The sequence below is a fragment of the Clytia hemisphaerica genome, unplaced genomic scaffold (assembly GCF_902728285.1).
Source record: "Clytia hemisphaerica strain Z4C2 unplaced genomic scaffold, Clytia hemisphaerica genome assembly, whole genome shotgun sequence".
Taxonomy (NCBI): domain Eukaryota; kingdom Metazoa; phylum Cnidaria; class Hydrozoa; order Leptothecata; family Clytiidae; genus Clytia; species Clytia hemisphaerica.
Genome location: NW_027103917.1, coordinates 1931532 through 1953166, shown reverse-complemented (window position 1 = coordinate 1953166; position 21635 = coordinate 1931532). Strand labels below are relative to the sequence as shown.

The window sequence follows — 21635 nt, the reverse complement described above, 5'->3', positions numbered from 1 at the left end:
TTTGAAGCCTAAAAATGTTCTTAAAATGTTCTTATTTTCAGCATTTTGATGTAATTTCTTAAGAAATTGCATGTTTTTAAGTCTCCAAAGCCTTAGTATGTTCTTAGAATGTTCTTAAATTTTTGGGCTCGAAGCCTTATGTTCTTATATAGTTTGTTCTTATAAAAAAAAGGTGTATTCACTTCAATACAATGGTCATTTATTTGACTGAGACTTCGAAGCTAAGAAAATCAACCCTGAAGTGGGCTACCATCAATAATCTTAATCATCAATAATCAGCTCGACTGCGATCGAGTAATGATGATGCTGATGATCAATAATCTTTGCACATAGAAAACGTAGATCTAACATTGTATTTTACTCTTAAGTCTTAATCATTTTACATAGTATTTCATTATTTATTTCGTTAATTTATTAAACAATTCAATACTAAAGAAGGACCTGATCAAGAATTCCCGTATATAATATTCCTTGATGTCAACAAATCTATTGTAGTTTCTATGAAAAATTATTAAAAGAAAATTCAAACCTTTCAGGTGTACAAAATTCTTTGCAAGTCCTTGATGAGAGATTTCACGTTTTTTGACATCGCATTTTTAGAAGCTTCAGATAAAGCTCTCTTTACACCAGAACTTCCTTTCAATTTGTTACGCTCAAAGTCATTGTTGGAAACTACCTCCAACAGTGATTGCATTGCAATGGACCACATACCGGAGTAGCTTTCTCCCATGTCTTCAAGATCGTCCACATTATCCGATAAAAACCCAGTTACACTTTGTAAAAAATTTTCGTCGGGTAGCTTCAAGCCACATAATACAGGTAATCGCAATAGGACTATTGTCATTTCAACGCGACTGTATAATGTAAACATACCTCTAATTTCGTAGCCTTGGTGATACAGTTTGACAAACTTTTCAATAAGGCTTGCTTTCCACGTTACACGCTTACAATGTGTAGGAATTAAAATGGTAACCTCATGGAAAATATGGATAAAGCACTCCACCAATTGATTTTCTTTCTCATCCGTTTTGATGACGTCACCAAAAGTTTGAAGAAGGTCAAGAAGGCCATTATCAATCATTAATTTACGCAAATCATTATCGGGAAGTAATTGCGCGATACAGGGGAGCAGTGATGTGAACAGATGGTGAATTGTGCCATTGTTCTTGTCTAAATGAGAACAGCGGAAAAATTATTCATTTCTCTGCATTTTACATTAAACATTATAACATTGGGCCATTCCATTTTATATCCATACAGGGGGTGGACAAACATTTCCAGAAGGTAATCCGAGAAAAATTTCCAGGTTTTTTTTTTTTTCATTTTTCCAAGCGGGTAAAAAGTTATTCTAAAATTTCCACGGGGTAAAAGACTGATTTCAGTCCATCCACCCTCACTTTAAGGTATAAAAAGATTCTTTCCAAGAGTATTTTTGCAATTCACGCTATTTTCCAGGTAGTCCAATGGCCAAGAAGTAGCAATTTTAAAGGCCACCTTGTACATATGGGTTTTTATTGCATTTCCTATTACTATATAATGAGTCTAAAAAGCCAAACTTGCCCTCCTCAAACTTTGGGGGAAATTTTTTACATGGTTTTTAAGGAATGACATGAAAAATGTCAAAAAAATCGTGAAAAAAAATTAAAAAATTGTCTAAACATAGTCAAGTTTATACTCGTTTGAAAGATATTTTTATGTAGATTGCGAAAATGATAATCCTAGGGGTTTCGATATATATAGATATCTTAGTATAATGAAAAATTCTTTAGAACTTTTAGATCTTATTTTACATCTTATCTATATCGACGGAACAATAGCCACAATTGAAAGAATCTAAAACCTACAATATAGTTATATAGGCGATTGCTTCCTACTAAATTTTTGCTTGAATTAGCGCCAGATAAACAGATTTCCCTATTGGGAAAATGGTTTCGATATTGAGTATCCAAAAGGAATATGACAGCAGTGAATTACAAACCATTAATCAACAAGACACCATCAGATCCATCCAGAATTCTAATAGCCATGTGTAATGTCGAAAGTGTTTCCAACAAAGTAGGTTAGAGGGTAACTGTGTTCATCTGTGATCAGCAGCTGTATAGGGTCACAATGGACATCATCTGGAATGACCCGGCAAGATGGGCAAATTTCTACCCAAGAATTGGTGGGATGCACTGGCTCATCAGCTTCGTTGGGTCGGTTGGAAAACCCATGAAGAATAGTGGACTTGGCAGGTTTTGCAGGCGTTGAAAAGATGTTGACCAGCAAAAAATATCCCATGAATGTACGAGCACTACGGATTGTTGCTTTTGAGCTCCTAAAGCACTTAGTCGACGAAAATACGACCCGAAAAGACCTAGTCAAGTCCTTAGATGATCTATCAAAAAACAGCAAGCTGGCACAACATTGTATAACGAATCTCATTGATCCAGTGTTCCTCATGATGAAATACCTACGCGCAGAGAGAGAAGGAGATTTTGGATTGCATTTGTACTGCTGTCGAAAGATGATCCCGTACTTCTTTGCTGCTGGCCATCTGAACTATGCGCGTGATGGAATCGTCTCTCAGATCAATTCACAGGTTGCCAAGCGATCTACTGAAACAGTTTATGAAGGGAGAGCATGTGGTAAGACTCAAAGACGGAAAATCCAATGGTATATGGATGATATGGCAATCGAATCAACCTACATGAAAGTAGGAAAAGGTAAATGCATTTTTATCTCAAACATCATAAACTACACGAATCTGATCTGGTACTGTTTAGTAAGTATCTCAAATTCTTGTTAGGGCCAAATTGAAAAGTGGTCAACCAAAACACAAAATCAAAAATCTTACAAACAAAATAACTAACTGTGATTTTTTTTAAAAATAACCCTTAAATTTTCCAATTTCAACTTTTAAATCAACTGAGTTGCACTTTTAGTCTCTGTAATCAGGTGATTATATCGAAACACAATTGTGAGGTTTGTCACGGAAGGACAAGTGTTAAAATATAATGGATCTTCTTTTGAAAAATAAATGATTAATCAAAAATAAAATGTTGTTTTAAAACAAGTACATACCCTAGTTAGTTTAATAGGGTTTGTTCATTTTGAAATAAGTCAAACAACAAGAAAGTACTGCAAGCAGAAACTTTTTTCAAATATCGAATTCCTTCCGTGACAATTTCAAGGCAAAAAGTTTTTTCACCAGTTTTGTGCAAGTACACTATTCTTGATATTATTGCAAGTTCTAACTATTGGTACCCCCTAACAAAAAATGAAATTACATTCCAAAGCAACCTCCTTCATATTCACTTACAAGGTCTGAAATTATTGTCCTTCCGTGACACTTTCACCTTGTCCTTCCGTGACGGATTAAAAATATCTTGTTATTTTTAGAAATCTTGGACTTCAATGGGTCTAATTTATTGCAGGTGAGTGTCCTACGAGGTTTAGAACCATTGGGAACCAGCTCAACCCTGTATGGAGCTCATAATAAGCTTAACTAAGGCTCCAGTACAGTGCTGTAAGCTTACAGCGTAAGCCCAGGCGGCTCTGGAGGCCTAAAAACCGGTTTTCTGGCAAAGCTACTGTTCCCAGCGGGCTCTAAACGCTCAAAATCGCTTCAGCACCATGTAAATATGCTAATTAGAGCCTTTGGAAGTAGCTCACTTGCTTGCAAGGTTGCGTTTTTACATTTTTTGCTTAAAAAAGCCTTAAAAACGCTTAAATAGAGCTTTTTAAGCGTTTTTAAGCTATTTTAGTGAAAATTTCTTGGTTCTGCCCCCTTTGCTGGACTTCAAAGGGTCTAGTCCATTGCAGGGGAGTGTCCTACAAGGTTTATGACCATTGGGAACCAGCTCAGCCCTGTATGGAGCTCAGAATAAGCTTAAAACTAAGGCTCCAGTACAGCGCTGTAAGCTTACAGCGTAAAGCCCAGGCGGCTCTGGAGGCCTAAAAACCGGTTTTCTGGCAAAACTACTGTTCCTAGCTGGTTCAGGGGGGGGGTACATGTTCAGTGTAGTGACCCATGGCCGGTGGGGTGGTGGTTTTTCTAAGTTATTTCCATTTGGTACATGGTAGTAAACAGGGTGGTCTCCTAAAAAAAATCCCAGAAAAAATTACTACCATGTACTAAATTGGTGGTACCAAAGTAAACTTTAATTTTAAAGGATAGTACAATGTAGTATATTCAGCTAGATTTGATCAAACCAAATCGAAAAACTGCCAGTTGTATTATCGTACTGCACTGTACTGCATGTGCCATAACTAAAATCTTTCTTTCTTCTTTCTTTCTTTGTTTATTTTTCTCTTTCTTTCTTTTTGTTATGTTTAGAAATCTCAATTTCGAATGTTTCGAATAAACGCCCCTCCTAAAAGAAAAATTATTTAATAAACGCCCCCTCAAATAAATGCCCCCTTGGAATGAACGCCCTCTCTAGTGGAGGGGCGTTTATTAGAAACTTGTGACTTTCAATACAGATTTTAGTCATTCCTTGTAACCAGAGCAGTTGTCGATGCAATTTTAATCGTTGAACCAAAGAAGTTTTGCACTAAAATCCTGATAAAGAACTAAAACAAAGAAAGGGCATAGTTGCTCTAAATATTATACTTTAGACTAAAATAATTAAAAAAACGCCCCCTTCTTTTAAACGCCCCCTCCCTCGAAAAAAACGCCCCTCTTAGAATCGAAAAAATTAAATATTAAATAAACGCCCCGGGCGTTTATTCGAAATAATACGGTAAGTAGGTTCAAGGAGCCAGCGAAAGCTTTTCTATCTCAAAAGTTTAGAATAAAATCATGGTTAGTATCAATGACGGTATTTGTTATTGCTTTTCAGTACTTTTTCAAAAGAACCAGAAAGAATGGTTATTTGTATTGAAAATAAAGACAAAGTAAATGGTACAGGTGTGGTTAGTTTCCTGCAGCGTATTAAAAGGGTGGTATGAGGATTGAAATGGGTGGTGCTAGCTACTACAGGTTACTAAAAGGGTGGTATAGGGATTTATATGGGCGGTGATATCTACTACAAGGTACTAAAGGGTGGTATAAGGATTCGAATTGGTGGTAATAGCTACTACATGGTAGTAAAAGGGGTGGTCCCCTAAAAAAAATCCCAGAAAAAACTAGTACCATGTACTAAAAAAGGGTGGTGGTCCCAAATTTTTTTTAAATTACCGAAAATCAGGTTATTACCCCATGGGTTACTACACTGAACATGTACCCCCCCCCCTGGCTGGTTCTAAATCCTCTAAATCGCTTCAGCACCATGGAAATATGCTAATTAGAGCCTTTGGAAGTAGCTCACTGGCTTGCAAGGTCGCGTTTTCACGTTTTTTTGCTTAAAAAATATAATCTTTCCTGTAAAATTTTCTAATCATTATCACCATTATGGTTGAACAATAAAAATACAGTTCCAAGGTTTTGAAATGAACTGAATAGTAAAAATGGCTATGATTCATGATATGATGTGTCACTTCACTAGTTTCAGTCAACATTTCTTACGCTATTGCTGATTTTGAAAAATAGGAATTTTTTCCTTCCGTGACGGTGTCCTTCCGTGACACTGACCTTTCTCAGTTGCAAAGGCCTGTAGCCATTGAAATTAATTTTTTTGACTCAGTTCTTTTTTCAACGACAAGCAGATAGACATAAGTTTCTTCTGGTGGTATTTTGGTTTTAAAATTCTCTTTAAATTCACAGGAATCTTAATCAGCATACTTTTGTCTTTTTTAATGTCTTTGCTGTGTTCCTTCCGTGACAGAACCTTCAAAGTTCAATTATTCAACGAGGAAAAACTTTTATGAAATTTATTTTGGTTTGGAAGTAGTAGTACTATGAAGGCTTTAATTCAGGACTAATACTATTTTCATCAAGTTTACCATTTTTCAAAAATAGACCAAAAAAGGCTCTGATTTCCTTCCGTGACAGAAACGGGACTTTTCAATTTGGCCCGACCATATTTTCAAATGTTGCTGATTCAGGCTAGGCTTGTCAAACTACTATCCTTGATAAATTTAACATTGGTAAAATTTACCTTCATTATTATTTTTATCAGGACCAACTGGGATGATTGGTGTCACCAAAAGTGAAAGGACAGTGGCATTCTGGGCAAATAGTCATCATATCTGTGGAGAGCTCTTTACAGAACATGGTGAACTAAGGGATAAAAGGCAACCAGACAATGAAAAACACAAGGAGGAAGGAAATGGAAGAATCAAATCAGATAACAACGATCCTATGAAAATCAGAAGAGCTCTAGAGAAATGCATCCACCCACTTCAAATTCACACCCATGCCTCTAATACACTCTTCAGCATCTACAGTGGAGAAGAATCTGACTCTTCTGTAAATGTACATAAGGCTGGCGAGATTGGTGATAAGCAGATCTTCCGGATTCATTTAGAGCCCCTATCAGCTCAAAGGTGATACTCTGTGCAATCTGTGAACGACAAACGGTCAAAGAAAAAGAATGAAAAAAATGGATACAACACAGACGTCATTTTCTCCAGTGTTCTTTATCTTCTTGGAACAAATCAAATGGAATTCGAAAACATCTTCAATTACGAGCTCGCTTCTGTTCCAACTGCACTATTCAAGGAATCTGGAGAACAATGGTACCCAAATTGCAAATCGGTCTTAATGAAAAATCTTAAGTGTCAGGAGAGTTCTCGTGGAATCAAACCTGAGGTAGTAGTTGTTGATGGAGGAATGCTGCACAACATTTATTGGTCCTCGACTGGTAATGTAAAGGATTTCGTTACCAATGTCAAGCATTATCACCAAAAAGCATTACCATCGTCAGATTCAAACCCATATGTACTCGATGTCAAGGTGAACTCAGGTGGCCATTGGACTAAGGGGGTATCGACACATTTACAATAATTTTTTTGACTTATAAGGGAACTGTTCTATAGTTACAACCTTTAAATAGCGGGCAAGCGATTAGCGGTTAACATAACATCTCCTTTCAGCGGATAAAAATGTATACACAGATTGGTCAAAAGCTTATTTGTCCCTCCAATTAGCGGACATTGAGGGCAAAACTAGTTTCCGACATCAGAAAACGAATAAAAATTATCCTTTTCAAACCACTTTTTTTTTGCTTTTTGTTTTCAGAAAATTCGCGACACCCCAGTACGGTTTATCTCCAAGACTTGAGCTTGTAAATCGACACCCTTCAAAAGACCCTTCTAATCAGCGGACGTCAATGCGTCCCCTCGATGGCGTCTGCTGAATAGAGTTTCCGATGTACTGTTATAGTTTAGACCAAATTTTGATAAGAAATTATCACGTTAACCTTTTAAGAAATAAAATTGACCTCACAAATTAATGTTTTGGATAAAAAGGAATAAAGAAGTACTTACTCTCTAATGTCTCACGAGCAAATTTCAACAAAATGGGGATGGTTGTTTTCAATTCTTCTTGAAGAGATTCAGTTTCCTCGGTTGCCCAAACGCAAACTAGATCCATAGCACCGAGAAGTAGCGGATGATCGAGACAAGCATCTTGGTTATCAAAAGTTTGAATGAACGAGTAGACGGTGTTAATGATATTTTTGAAAGTGTTAAACAGATTGACAATAAAGGAGCTATTGCGCGCTAATTCACTGTCTTCAAACTCCTCACTACAAATACGAACCAAAATCATTTTGGTGATTTCGAAACAAGCAACCACAAAACGTTCATTTGCCAATACTTCATTCTCAGTTAATGTAGAGTCACTATTCAATATCCAGGCTAGCTCAACAGAAATACAGGCCAGCAAAAGCAAGCAAAATTTTGAAGAGTCTTCATTCACTGTGAAAATCCAGTCTAGTCCAAAGAAATGTATCATGTTGGATACCAGGCTAATCGTCAAACATTTATACTCTGACTTGACACGTGATTTCAATAAATCTTGCGCAGCTAATGCTACGTTTTCCAACATCTTTGTTTTCTTCTCTTCGTTCAACTTCATCTTCGCATTGTGACGTCTCAACAATGTGGTTAATTTCTCCAGAATTTCGAGCTCTTTGAATTTCTGAAGATCCTGATTGTTGAGCAGGACTTCGCAACGTTCATACATAATGGTAGCCAAGTGGTGTGACCAAGAATCTGAAGACATGATGGTCGTCAAAAACATTTCAGCTGATTTCTCTGTTACTTTCTCTTTAAAAAGTTTCAAAGACGTACTAAGTAGCTTCGTTGGATTCTTATCGAGTAAGAGTTTATGGGAATCTTTGAGGAGAACAGTGAGTAAGTCCAGAATGCTCTGTTGCTCTTCTACTTTTGTGGTTTCGTGTAACAAAGACACTAGTTGCTCCACAACACAGTCATCTTTAGAAATGGAATGTGAATGATAACGAGCGACCACAGTGAGGACATTCAAAGCCAACTGATGAAAAAGTAACGCATTCTCATCTTTGCTCTCTGATGTTTTCAACAAACGTACAATGAATGTTCCAGAAACTGCATTGTAAAGACGTCCAGCTAACTGCTCATTGATTTCCAATGGTTTGGGAGAATAACCAGTTGACGTTGGTTGAGTCAGTTTGGAAATGACCATCAATGCTGCCAACCTTTCATTATCTGATTTTGACTGCTTCAAACTTTGAAGACAGTTCTCAAAAGTTTCCATTTTTTATCTAGAAAAGAAGAGCAGATTCTTAAGCTTTGAGATATAGTGGTACCATGAAATTGAAATTATCATAAAATAACCACATAGTATGAAACAAAAGGAGTGTCAAAAAACTGATGGAATTGAGTTACTTGATTACCCAGGATTATCTAATCAACTCACTTAATCAAATTAAAACAGGCCTCGTCAAAAATCTCTTATTAATCCCTCATTAAAAAAGGACAAAAGGATAAGAAGAGGAACAAAGAAAACTTAAATTTAAATTAAAATACCAAACTATAAACATAAAAATTTCAAAATCGACTAAATACAAATTGCTGTAACAATATTTCAAATTAAAATAAATTCTAACTCAGCACATTTAAAAAATTGAATTGTTGTGTTTTGACAAGCCAAACCACTTAAGACCTGTTTTTAGAGAGAAATCAATGGACCCAGATGAACCTCTAGATTCAAAAGCAAAAATAAGGCGAGACCAAATTTATTGTTCTACGGGCTAGACCGATCCAATTTTCGAAAAAAATAATAGTATTGAATTTCCAAGGAAGGAATTTTGCAGATATTTTTGTTGGAAAAAATGTGTATTCATCTCAGAACTTAGATAAATTTAGAATATCAAAATGGAAATAGCTACAACGCCGCTCATTGATATAAAGGAAAAGTCGAAACGTCACAGATGTTCAGATCTTGACCTTCCGACTTTACATTTTAAGCAATTTATCATAATACCGACCAACTGATCCATATTTTGGTGAGTGTCTTCCCGTAGAACGATAAATTAAATTTGTCTCATCCATACGCTTCAATAAAGACTTTATGTTATCGTAAAAAGTTCAAATTTAGTGTTCTTGTATAAAAAAAAGACTCGAAACACGTTACAGTGTAGAAACACCAAAAGAAAGAAAATACAATTTTACCAAAGGGCATTGCAACGAACGAACATAATGAAACAAAACAGAAAAGACGAACGGTAAAAGAAACAAAGAATTCATTTTTAATCGTCGTCGTCGTTCTTCTTATCACCCCAAGTGTTCTTTTGAATCATCTCCATCCAAATCTTCTGCCGCATAGCAACCCATTCGTTGTTGATAGGTTGTAAGCATGGCGACACTTTGAGGTAGATGTTCGAATTTCCAGCTTGACTGATGTGAACACACAACAATGCGGCAGCTTTCATCATCCACTCAGTATCCAGAGTCAGTTTGGCCATGTCGCAGTGTACTAAATCACGTTCCAAACTCAACAACATTTTTGTTTGAAGTCCTTTCAAGCCAAGAAGTAAGCGACGTTCATTATATGGTTCGTCTGAAACCCAGAGCCCAACATACTCTATATCCTCAATGGGAACAGTTTGCACATCTCCTAAGGTATTAACATACAGTTTCCCATCGTTGAATAAGAGAATGCGTTCCACTGGTGTAAATATACTGAACGGTTTCAATGTGAAGCCATGCTGCCAGGAAGAAGTATCCACTATATCCAATTCACCATTATACACCGGAAATTTGGAGTGAGCTTTCAAACTATTGATCAATAAATCAACATCAGAATCTCTTAAACAACAATCCAAAAGTTCTTGGCTGTCAAAAACATTGATTGATGAATCTTGAAGAAAATCATCCACGAAATTCAACATCACTAAACGATCTTGGTTTTTCTCTTCGTGATATTGACCAGTCCCGGCAAATATGGCAGCTCCTTTACATTGGAGTAGCATGTTATTCAAGAAGGTAGATGCATCTTGTACTGTATGTTTCTCGATGCGATCTGAGAGAACTGGCAGAGTGGAATGGAACAAGCGTTTTGAAGTTGTGTGCCTTGATAAAATTTTACCACTTTTTCTGAATATTGATCTTGTAAGCTGCGTCACTGAGGATGTCATTTTATATTATTTATCTATTGAAAGAAAGAAGAAAAATGGACAAAAATTAAATGTTGCTCAATCATGTAATCAAAACGAAGAAAAACTCTTTACTTCAACATGTATGTCTGATATTTCACTTCAATATGAAACAAATTTATAAAGCTGATTTTACAAAAATGAATCCTTAAAATCTAAAACCATTCAAAAATAATTAATATTAAAGATCGTTATTAGATTCAAGTTTGAAGCATCTTATTTTATTTTATAAAACAGACAGAAAAAGAATGGTAGTAGTAGGTTAGAACAATAAGTAGCAACCTGCCTCGACAATTTAAATCCAAAAAGTATGAAAAGAAGTCAGTACCAAACTACAAGTAATAAATCACTTAATGGTTTAGTTAAAAGATTTTTCAAAAAATTATTTCTTTTGCAAACAGAAGTAGACTGTTGCACTGTTGCACAAAAAATGGTCATGGTATTTCTAAATGCGGGTCAAAGGAATGTGACATGATATTCGAAAATTAACATCACTCTGATTTGTTGGTAAAGGGTCATAATTAAGGCGACCTGGGTCAACTCTCGTAAATAATAAAGACTAGTTCCGTTTTGTGAATTGAGGTTTCTTTCGTTCCTAGTTCCACACCCTTTCCATTTCGTCAACAAACGCATCTTTATAACTTCTGTGTTTCCACTTCCATCTTTCTATTTAGTGAACCGTGTCTTTGTACACTTTTTTGTCAAATAATCTTCTAGGGGGATGAACATTAGCGCTTTTCAATTAGTCGCAATTGTTTCTTTTTCATTCGTTTAATTTTTGATGAATCAGTAATTTTTTGAACAATTTCAGCTTTCTTAGCATTTTCTTCTCTACGTCTTCGATTCTCTTCAATCCTTATCCGTTTTTCTTCTTTCTCCACTGCAATGGCTTCTTTCAGTTCCTTTTGATATTTTTTTACAGATTCTCGTTCTGCACGCTCTTTAGATCTTTTGCTCCATGAAGGATGTAAAGATTTGACGTTGATCATTGTGGATTTCTTTTGCCCCGGAGATTTCCAAACCCGTCCAGATTTTGGTTTACCTCGAGTCTTCCTGGAAACTGTTTGCTGGGTTTTGGCCACCATTTTGTTGAGATAACAGCTATATAAATATTGAGAGACCAAACTGGTATATTAAAAATAAATTATTTTTTTCCTTAAATACTTCTAAACTTGAAAACTAGTAAACATTTTTAAGATTTGTAAAATGTTCTAAATACACCCTGAAAAAAAGCTATAACAACATGCTACTCCAACCAATGTAAAGGAGCTGCAAATGCTAGCATCCTATTGTCAAAACATTAGAAATTCTAAGTAGACTGTTGTAGATTGCAGAAGAAAGGGGTGATTGTACCAGTCTAGGTTCTGTACTCTCTTTAACACGTCTTTAGACGACCCTGTTGACACACTGAACTTTCTAGTGTTTTTGTCCAGTGCTGAAAAATATTATTAAATTATACTGGACAAAATGTCGCATGGAAGTCCTGTTCTAAATAATTAGGTGTCACTTTCTAATTTCAAGCAAAGTTCTTAGCAGCAGGACGTGGATACATAGCAACAGGGCTGGGTGGAAAAATCTAAACATCATAATCATATTCAGCACTAAAAAATCCATGTTTAGTTCAAATTCTACCTTATACCAGGTGCGCCACAAAAAAGTTTCCCTCTTTGAAGCTGATCTTCTCGAAGTCTAAAAATTTTGAAAGAACTATTCATATTCCATTAGAAAGAAGAAAGATAAACTTAAACTTTGATAGGTCATACATAGACTTTATCCAGTCTAGTTTCGGTAAAAGTAAATTAAAATGATTTTGATGAAGATTTTAAACCCTTTCGAACCATCAGTTTCAAAATTTATGTGTTTAATTACTGAAAAATGCTCTTAATCATGCAAAGCCTATTGTGATTGCAAATTTTGAAAATAAAAATTTGATAGGTCGATTTTTAACGTTTTCGGACACTTTCTGAAAGTAACTTTTTTAATTCAATTGAGCATAACTTTCGATCTAGTGAACCGGATTTAATAAATGACCCATCAAAATTTAAGTTTATCTTTCTTCTTTCGAATGGAATAGGAATGTTTCTTTTAAAATTTTCAGATTTCGAGAAAATTAGTTTTAAAGAGAGAAACTTTTTTGTGGCGCACCCGGTATTAAAACTGAAGATATCTTAAAAAACTTGGTCTTGTCACTAACCTGCACGGTCGTCCTTTTCAATTCATAAATAATGAATAAGAGGGCCATTTGTTTAGCTAAGTTGTACTCGCAATAAACGTTAAAGAAAATATTTTGTAAATAGTTCTTTATAGACGATTCCCGTCGTCGCAAACGCCGGTTAACGGTTTTGCTTGCACATCAAAATCCTTTAAAATACTATAATGTGGGTTAATGCCTGACATCGTTTTGGCTTAAAATGCCGAATACAATAATAAGAATTATACTTCTAAACTTTCTACATTAGTCAAAATTTTGTGTCTGTAAGCCTCGATGATATGTCTTTTTAAGATAACGTTTTTACAATAGAATTTTCAATAAAAGTGATCGTTGAACTTTGAGTAATCAGAAAAGCTGTTTTTCCATCTCTTTACATTCCTCTGATTTCATGGTGTGAGCTTAAAATCTACAAAATATTTACAATATAAGTATAAACTGTGATAATAATAAAAGGTAGTCCCTACTCATGGTCAAGGTATTCAGATCGAAGTTAATATTTGTTACCTATCTAGATTGTTATCAACATTTAAATACGGTAAATTCCCATCAAAAATATTTTGTAATGACGTTATGCCTAATCCTGCCCACCTGAAATTGTGGATATTCTTAAAAATTCAATCGGAAAAACCAGTTAATGTGGTTAAAAACGTATGGAATGATTCCTGACTAAAGTTTCTCCGAATATTTATTTGGATGAAGCTTTAAAATTAATAAGAGGTTTATTACTTGTGAGTTTTAAAACTTACATAAATAATTGAATGCAATATACAGAAGGTTTGGTAATGTTGATCAGGTAAGTTTTTATTCTACCCGCACTAATATTAAAAAAGACTAAGTAAGCTCTAACTAGCAGTCTAACAGGGCATTGACAAAAAATCCTAACATAGAATTTCAAAAAGATTCACACTATCATATTCTGCATTACAAAATACACCTGTTCTATGTTGGGTTTTTTTCTCGATGTTTTGTAGGCTTAATTATCGTCATACAAAGTAAATAAAACCCCCTGGATATCTTTAGGTTTTGATAAGCAAAATACTTACATACCATTGTTTACTTTTCAGGTATTCATCCAATCAGAATTCACGCTCAGAAACTTTCAACCACTCAAAATTCAACCGTGGCGCTGAGAGATGATCTAATCAGAATCCTGAAGTTAAAGACTTATATACAGCCAATCAGAATTTGTTACCGAGCAATATTCATCCAATCAGATTCGCGTAACACAAAAGTGAAAATGAAAGTAAATGCGGAAATATGTTCTTTTTTTGACGTGATTTGCATATAATTATTAGAACAGCAAGAAACGCCACAAGGTTCAAATTATAGCTTTGCACTTCGCAATATGCGAATTGAATATTACATTTAGCGACCCAAAAAGATTTCCTAGCTCAAAAATGTGAAGTTAAAAAAATGTCTATTTTGGTTTGCTACTTCATTTCATTCTTTCATCTATCGCTTTATCAACTCACTAAAGTTTGCTTCGTCTACAATCTCTTACTTCGCTTTTCTCGAGAAATGCATTAAATATACTTTCGCATTTTCTTCCAAACAACATTGCAAAATACTAAAAATGATTCGCAAACAGTAAAAAAATTTGCCTGCCCTTTTTACCTCAATGAGCTTGGAAAAATTGCGAAGCTCTGAAATTTAATAATTCGAAAACCCTGCGCTAACTTGTCAAAGATTTCTTTAAAACCACCTTATTTTTTGTTGAGCATCGTCTAATTTTATCGAAAAAACAAGAATTTCAACATTAATCATCCTAAAATCTCTTTACAGTATCCCTCGGGGCTCAACCAGTCAGGGCTTCTTTTCACTTTATCGATATTACACACAAGTACGACAGTGTGCGCAATTATTTTGGTTTCAATCAAAAGTCTTAGCAACAGGGCGCACGTACATAGCAACAGGACTGGGAAGAAAATCTAAACATAGAATTCGAAAAAAATACCGATCATCGTATAGAGCACTAAAAAATACTCTCTTTCTATGTTTAGTTTATTCTACCTGAGTGTGATTTTTTTCGTGCCTTGCGTGCCTTCGTGCCCTTCGTGCCTTTTGAAAAAAAGTTCGTGCCTTTGAAAAAAAGTTCGAGCCTTTGAAAAAAAAGTTTGTGCCTTTTGAAAAAAGTTTGTGCCTTTCGAAAAAAAGTTCGTGCCTTTCGAAAAAAAGTTTGTGCCTTTTGAAAAAAGTTCGTGCCTTTTGAAAAAAGTTAGTGCCTTTTGAAAAAAGTTCGTGCCTTTGGAAAAAAGTTTGTGCCTTTGAAAAAAGTTCGTGCCTTTGAAAAAAAAGTTGGTCCCTTTTGCACACAGACTCAACATATTACGTTTTATAATAAACAAACTATGTTAAATCATTGTATTAAAATAGTATATTATACGGACGATAGCATCGTCTACTAGTTCTTTCACTTCTTCTTTGCATCCGCGCTAATTTGCACGCGTTTGTTTACTTCTCAAACTCGACAATTCATGTATATCCTTTTTTGTCTTTCCTGTCTTTTCAAAACAAAACATTCGAATCTTGAAATAAACATTCGAAAGCGCATTCGTTAATATGCAATGTCTTCTTTTTTTTCTCATTTGTGTAATTCATGTAATTATTTTTCTAATAATCAAAAGTTAGTTATGAATTTTTATCCGGGGGGGGGGCACTTATATAATCTGGCCTACGTCATGTGCCGCGCTTAAGGGTGTGGTTTTTCGGCATCCCAAATTGCATTGTCAGCACTGTAAGGGTGTGTTTCTGTGAGATTGCACTGCAGCACTGAAAGGGAACCTTTTAAACCATATTGAACTGCACTGTAAGGGTACGATTTTGAAAAGCAGATTTTGCGCGGCACATACCGTCGTTTCGAAATCGAGTGCCCCCCCCCCGGGTTTTTATGAATTATGAATTTCAAAGACAAAAAGCAGCTGAAATTTGTTTAAAAAAATAAGTATACCCTGCTCGCCAAAACTACTTATATGATTTAAACTTTAAATTAAAGGCGTTCTGATAGAAAAGTGTATGTAGTTTAAATCACCACTCTTCTAAGTTTTTTAACCTCGTGAAGCTTCTGGTTATTTTTTTTGTCATTAACTATTTTCAAAAGGCACGAACTTTTTTTCGAAAGGCACAAACTTTTTTTTGAAAGGCACAAACTTTTTTTCAAAAGGCACGAACTTTTTTTCGAAAGGCACAAACTTTTTTTGAAAGGCACGAACTTTTTTCAAAAGGCACAAATTTTTTCGAAAGGCACGAACTTTTTTCAAAAGGCACGAACTTTTTTCAAAAGGCACGAACTTTTTTCAAAGGGCACGAACTTTTTTTTCAAAGGCACGAACTTTTTTTCAAAAGGCACGAACTTTTTTTCGAAAGGCACGAACTTTTTTTCGAAAGGCACGAACTTTTTTTCAAAAGGCACGAACTTTTTTTCGAAAGGCACAAACTTTTTTTTCAAAGGCACAAATTTTTTTTCGAAAGGCACAAACTTTTTTTCAAAAGGCACGAACTTTTTTTTCAAAGGCACGAACTTTTTTTTCAAAGGCACAAACTTTTTTTCAAAAGGCACGAAGGCACGAAAAAAATCACACTCATTCTACCTTGGATTATAACTGAAAATATCTTCAAATAACCTTTGTCCGCTATCAACCCGCGCGGTAATCTCTGCCCGCTTCAATTCTTAGATAATGAATAAGAGAGGTCGCTTAGCTAAGCCGTGCTTGCGGGTGATAAATTTATCTTTACTTATCTTGTATATTTTAGTGGTATTTATCCAATGAAAAGGATGTTGACAAAATATGCACAGTGTAACAAAATATGCACGGCATTAATTATGACATCATTAAATATGTCAATGTTGATTCGAGGCCTGTTAAAGAAAATAATTTGTAAATATTCTTTTTATCGTGAAATTTAGAAATACTGTACGAACAAAAAAAGAATCAAATTTAATATTTGTTTCCTATCTTGATTATATTAGCGTTAGAATACGGTAATTTTTTGACGGTACCCCCATTTTTGCCCCTGGGAAAGTTTCAATTTTTTTATTATTGGGAAATCGGGGAAACCGGTTCACCACGTGGATAAAAAACGTACCGAATGAAACCTGACAGAAGGTTTTCAACCAGATTTATTGAGATAAAGCTAAAGGAGGTTTATTACTTATGGATTTTATATTTTAGCATAACAAAGACAAACTCAGGAGGTATATATAAGGTAAATTGGGACATACCAGAAAATTTTTGTTACCCCTGTCGGACGACGTGCATTTTTCAATTTTATCTAGCCTCGGAAATAATTTTTCTTTTCCAGTGGTGGTCAGAAATTCCGATGAAAATCCATGTCCTGTAGCTACTTTTGCAAAATGCATCGGAAATTCCACTCTTTTATGCATTTCTTAATTCAATTAAAAATTCATACATTTTCTTCTCTCGCCTTGGAAATTTCGAATTTTGGTGAAAACTTTTGCCCTTGCTTGGAAATCCTGTGTCGTCCGCCCCCTGTTACAGACAAATTTTGGAATGGCCTCTATTGTGCGTTTTGACTGTTTTTAACCATTTTTCTAATAGAGAATAATTTCAAACTTGGCCTCACTGACATTTAGTTTTACAAATTACGAGAAAGGTGTATTTATTCAATGATTTTTTATTGTATTCAATTTTGATTCAGCGTACAATATTCATTCAATTGACAACGGGTGGGTTGGCAAACGATATCATCCACCAGGATGCATCCTCTCTTATTTTCCCCCTTTTTTCTACTTTCCTATCGTCTATCCTGATTTTCTGTCTTTCTCTAGTGTTTCTAACTGTTTTCTAGGTATTTTTCTGAAATTTGCCCATACCGGTGAAATAAATAGGTCTCCGCCGACCCCGGGGCTCGAACCACCAAATTAGGGTGGTCAGTCGAAATTTCAAACTGATTTGCAAAATGTCAAACCAAGTTTAATAAAAAGCCCTTATCCTCAGAAAAAAAATCAGGGGTCACTCATCTTTAAAACCTTTAGTAGTTTTCCAGATATTCCATTTTGAAGTTCCATTTTTTGAAGATTTCTGTGCAAAAACCTCCCACCATCTTGTAACCTCTTCACGGCACTGAAATCAAAAGTGTTTCACAAAAAAAATCCTTGTGAGAAGTTTGGGGCGAGTGGGTTTTTCCGTAGCGCAAGCTACAGACGGGGGTCACCATACCATTAACTTTCCCTTAGCGCTTTCCACCCGAATCTATTTGATTAAAGATTTTTTCAGATTTCGAAAGAAAAAGCATTTATATATCTTGTTAAAATAATAGCTAACGTTGGTTGAAAAATATTGTAAATTTAATGGAAATATTTGCAGTTTAAGTGCTTATTTTAACTTCCTGAAAAAAGTATTAACACTCTAGTCAGCCAACGTGGTACGTTTCGAAAGCTAAACTATTACGGGGAAAATGTAAAAAAATTTAGGCCGATAGCTGACTTGTGTGGCTAGCGCTTTTTATTTTAGTAACCCCCGGTAAAAAAGTGCCGTGAACAAGACGTTTGAAAAAGCGCACCCGCGAGTACTCATTTTCAAATTTTGAAAGAACGAAAAGACATATCTTGATAATTTCTTTTGCAAATGAAAGCTGAATAAATTCTCATGAAGTTGGAAAAAGAATTTGTGCTAGAAAACTTTTCCTTCCTGGATTTATGTAAGTTTGAAGATTTTTTTTCAAAAGTCCTGCTTTTGTTACTGCCGGTGCCGCAGGCGCGAGCCTCGACCTCCCTAAGCAAATGCAAGCAACCTTGATTTTCAAACCCAATGCCTTACCGCTTGCGCCAACGAGACACAGAAATAGAAATAGAAATACCGGTGCCCCTAAAAGGATCCCTGCCCTACGGGATTCTAAGTTAGGTCTCAGGGTACGGATGTCCCTAAAAGGCCTTCGGCCTTTTATTGTGACTTTCGAGCTCCAACCCTAACCCTAACTAATAATAACCGAACCCCCATCTAGGTCTGTCTAGGTCCGCAGATTGAAAAATTTCACTTTGCATGCTGGTGGATGATATCGCCTGCCAACCCACTGTCTGGGCATGCATGTACAAAAATTTAAAAGAAGAAAATAACAAATTAATAGTCTGGAACTAAACTTTTGCCATTAACTCACAAAATACTAAAATCTAAAATAACAAACATGAAAGCTCACCCATGACCCAGCTAATTTTTCGTTGTTTATCAGTGTTTATAAACGTTTTCCAACGTGTTTTTCACAGCTAGTACAGTCGGGTTTAGGCGGGAAATATACCATAGAATGACTAAAAGCGATTTTGATGTTATATACCAGTATACGAACCTTTCTTTCGGATATTATGATTTGACAGTATCCGATTTACGGATCTACGAATATTTTCAGGCTGAAACCAGCTGAACTTCCGCTGTTCCTGGCTCCGGATTGCGCAGCACGAAGAACAAATACTTTGGATTGGACTCTGAAAATCAGGAAAATTAATCCTATCCTTTCAACATTTCAACTTCAAAAGGACTTTTCAGTTGACGCTCTCTAATTCGACTTTCGAGGGGGCTCCCCCAGGGGCTGGCGTGACACGTGAATGAGCCTTCTTTCTGACGTGAATACGTGAATTGGACTTTTTTAGCACGTGAATACGTGAATTGATTTATTAGCGTGAACGTGAAAATAAGATTTTTCCACCGTGAATTCGTGAATCAAGATTTTTAGCGTGAACGTGAAAAGCAAATCATTGTCTAAAACACAAGGAAACTCTAAAAACCTATCTAAGACCTATAAATACCTAAATCTCTAAAGTTTTCTTGCTCGCTTCGTCGCATAGTCTTGGATTAACTTATTGTCATGGTAAAGTCATTCAAAATAATCAAAACTTTATAAAATTAAAATTCTCAAACATATCTAAACAAATTTTATCGTTATTTTTTTGAGGGCGTATTTTTTCATTTTTAATGACAATTTTTGTGATGCAAATACTGCTCCAACGAGAGCGTCTTTAGCCAAAACAAAAGAGTCTAGAGAAAATTTTCTCCGTCAGCGTTTAGTAATGGTCGTCTCTCCGTAGTCACTTATATTGTTACTACGATACAATACACAAAATGATACTGCGTTAACTTAGAGACTTAGAGGATTTTTGCTCCTTCAATAATTTGCAAAGTAGGTAGTTCAGGGTAGTTCTAAAACATCTTGTATACATGCAGAATCGAACCATTAAAAAGTTATTCTAATAGATAGATGTACATGATGCGTTTTCAAGCAATCTAGGCATTCTAAATCTTAAAAGTTTTCTATTTGGCGAAACTCTTGGAACGCCACACCGGGTACAGCAGGTACATTGTTCGCAAACAAGGCATACTTGACTAACAATAGCGTATAAGGCCGTTTTTCAGTCATAAAAGGCGAAAATTTTACAAAAGAAAACTTCATATTGGCGAAGATGTTTGGCATAAGAATAGGTCAAACTGCTTAAAGAAACCATAAAAAGGTCATATTTAGCCCAATAAGGTCACAATCGTTTTAACCAAAGATGTAAAAGCAAAATTGGCGTGAACGTGAAAATGGTTTTTTTCGCGCGTGAATACGTGAATTGGCAAAATTTTGTGCGTTAATACGTGAATTGAGGGTCGACTGGGGGGGCCTCTTCGAGGGGAATTGGATTTTCACCGAATTATGAAGCGTATCCGGGAGCGTATCGAATGGCAGAGCCGCAGAGCGTAGTTTATGAGACTTTCTTGTTGAAACTACAATCATGGTCGTAATATTTGAGAAAAAAGAGAAATCCACCGGGAAGTTTTGAAACCACAATCGATTTGTAAGTGCTCTAAAGTAGGTTTGAAGGTTAGAGTTTTAACTCTGAGTTTTAACACTAGGCTTAAGACTTAGGACGTTAGGATCTCAGGATCCAAAAGTTCAAAAATAGTCCAATAAGGCTCAGAATATAGCCTGGAAGTCTGCCAACCCCTCCCAAATTGAAATATTCGATTAAGTTAAAGAGAGCCCAAATCGACTTTATCGCCAGAACTTTAAATCTTGAAAAACGTTAAAATAACCGAAATTCTCATTCTATTTCGACCATGATTGTACTGACATACAATATTATCAAATATCAATATCGAATAAGTAGAACGTCGAATTATCCTAGCGTGTAAGTCTACGGTGCAGGTGTCTTCCCATAACTTAAAAAGTGGGACGAGATCTTTTTGGGCTTATTTGAAGGTCCCCCAGCAAGACCCAAAATTCCCAATTTGTTTTTCCGAGTTAAAAACCCGAGTTATGGAAAAAACTGAGTTAACGAGTTATCCCGATATTTCGACCATGATGATTGTATTTTTTGGGCGAAGAAAAATTTGCTCAAGAAAAATTAGCGTGAACGAATACGCGAATTTCGAAAAAAAATTGCGTGATTGCTTTCACTTGATTAGTAAGTTTGATTTGTATCAGAGATCTTTAAATTTCATTAAATTTGAATTAAAGATTTGAATGACAAGAGATTAATAAAATTATTTGATTTATGAAACTTTTCAAGAAAATTGAAACAGACCTCAAATGATTTGTGATCTGGTTTTTCAGCCAAAATTTTCAAAACTGCATCACCTTTTATCATCTGATAAAATCTAAAATTTTCAACTTTCCTGCGGCTTAAAGACATAGAGATGACAAATTTCAAACTTAAATTGTCTAAATTTTTGTCCAGCCTTCAAAAATATTCATCCATTTTTAAAACCAGAGAGAGAAATATCCTATATCTATTTTGACGATATTTTGATTGTTGTAACAGAAACATATTTTCTAAAGTAATTAGTTCGAGCCATGAGAGCGTTAAAATGAATTAAAAAATTTATGCCGGCTATTCACCAGGTCACCAGGAGTCAGCATAATTCGAACCCCTTGTTGAGAATAACCAGAGGTGGTGGAGGCTGTTTCTGTTAGGGGATGAAACAATTGTTAAT

At 35.4% G+C, this 21635-nt stretch overlaps 2 protein-coding genes across 2 annotated transcripts; both read right to left on the bottom strand.

Annotated features, from left to right (window-relative positions):
• Positions 1-330: 330 nt before the first annotated feature.
• Positions 331-8605, bottom strand: LOC136809424 (neurochondrin-like). The gene is made up of 2 exons (XM_067065955.1): positions 7351-8605; positions 331-1170 (listed from the first exon to the last, which is right to left on the bottom strand). The coding sequence occupies exons 1-2, from the start codon at positions 8600-8602 to the stop codon at positions 533-535; spliced, it is 1890 nt and encodes a 629-aa protein (XP_066922056.1). The 5' UTR covers positions 8603-8605; the 3' UTR covers positions 331-532.
• Positions 8606-9377: 772 nt separating this feature from the next.
• On the bottom strand, positions 9378-10497 carry LOC136809423 (uncharacterized). Its single transcript, XM_067065954.1, has one exon. It carries the CDS (start codon positions 10482-10484, stop codon positions 9597-9599), a length of 888 nt encoding a protein of 295 aa, XP_066922055.1. The 5' UTR covers positions 10485-10497; the 3' UTR covers positions 9378-9596.
• Positions 10498-21635: the final 11138 nt, after the last annotated feature.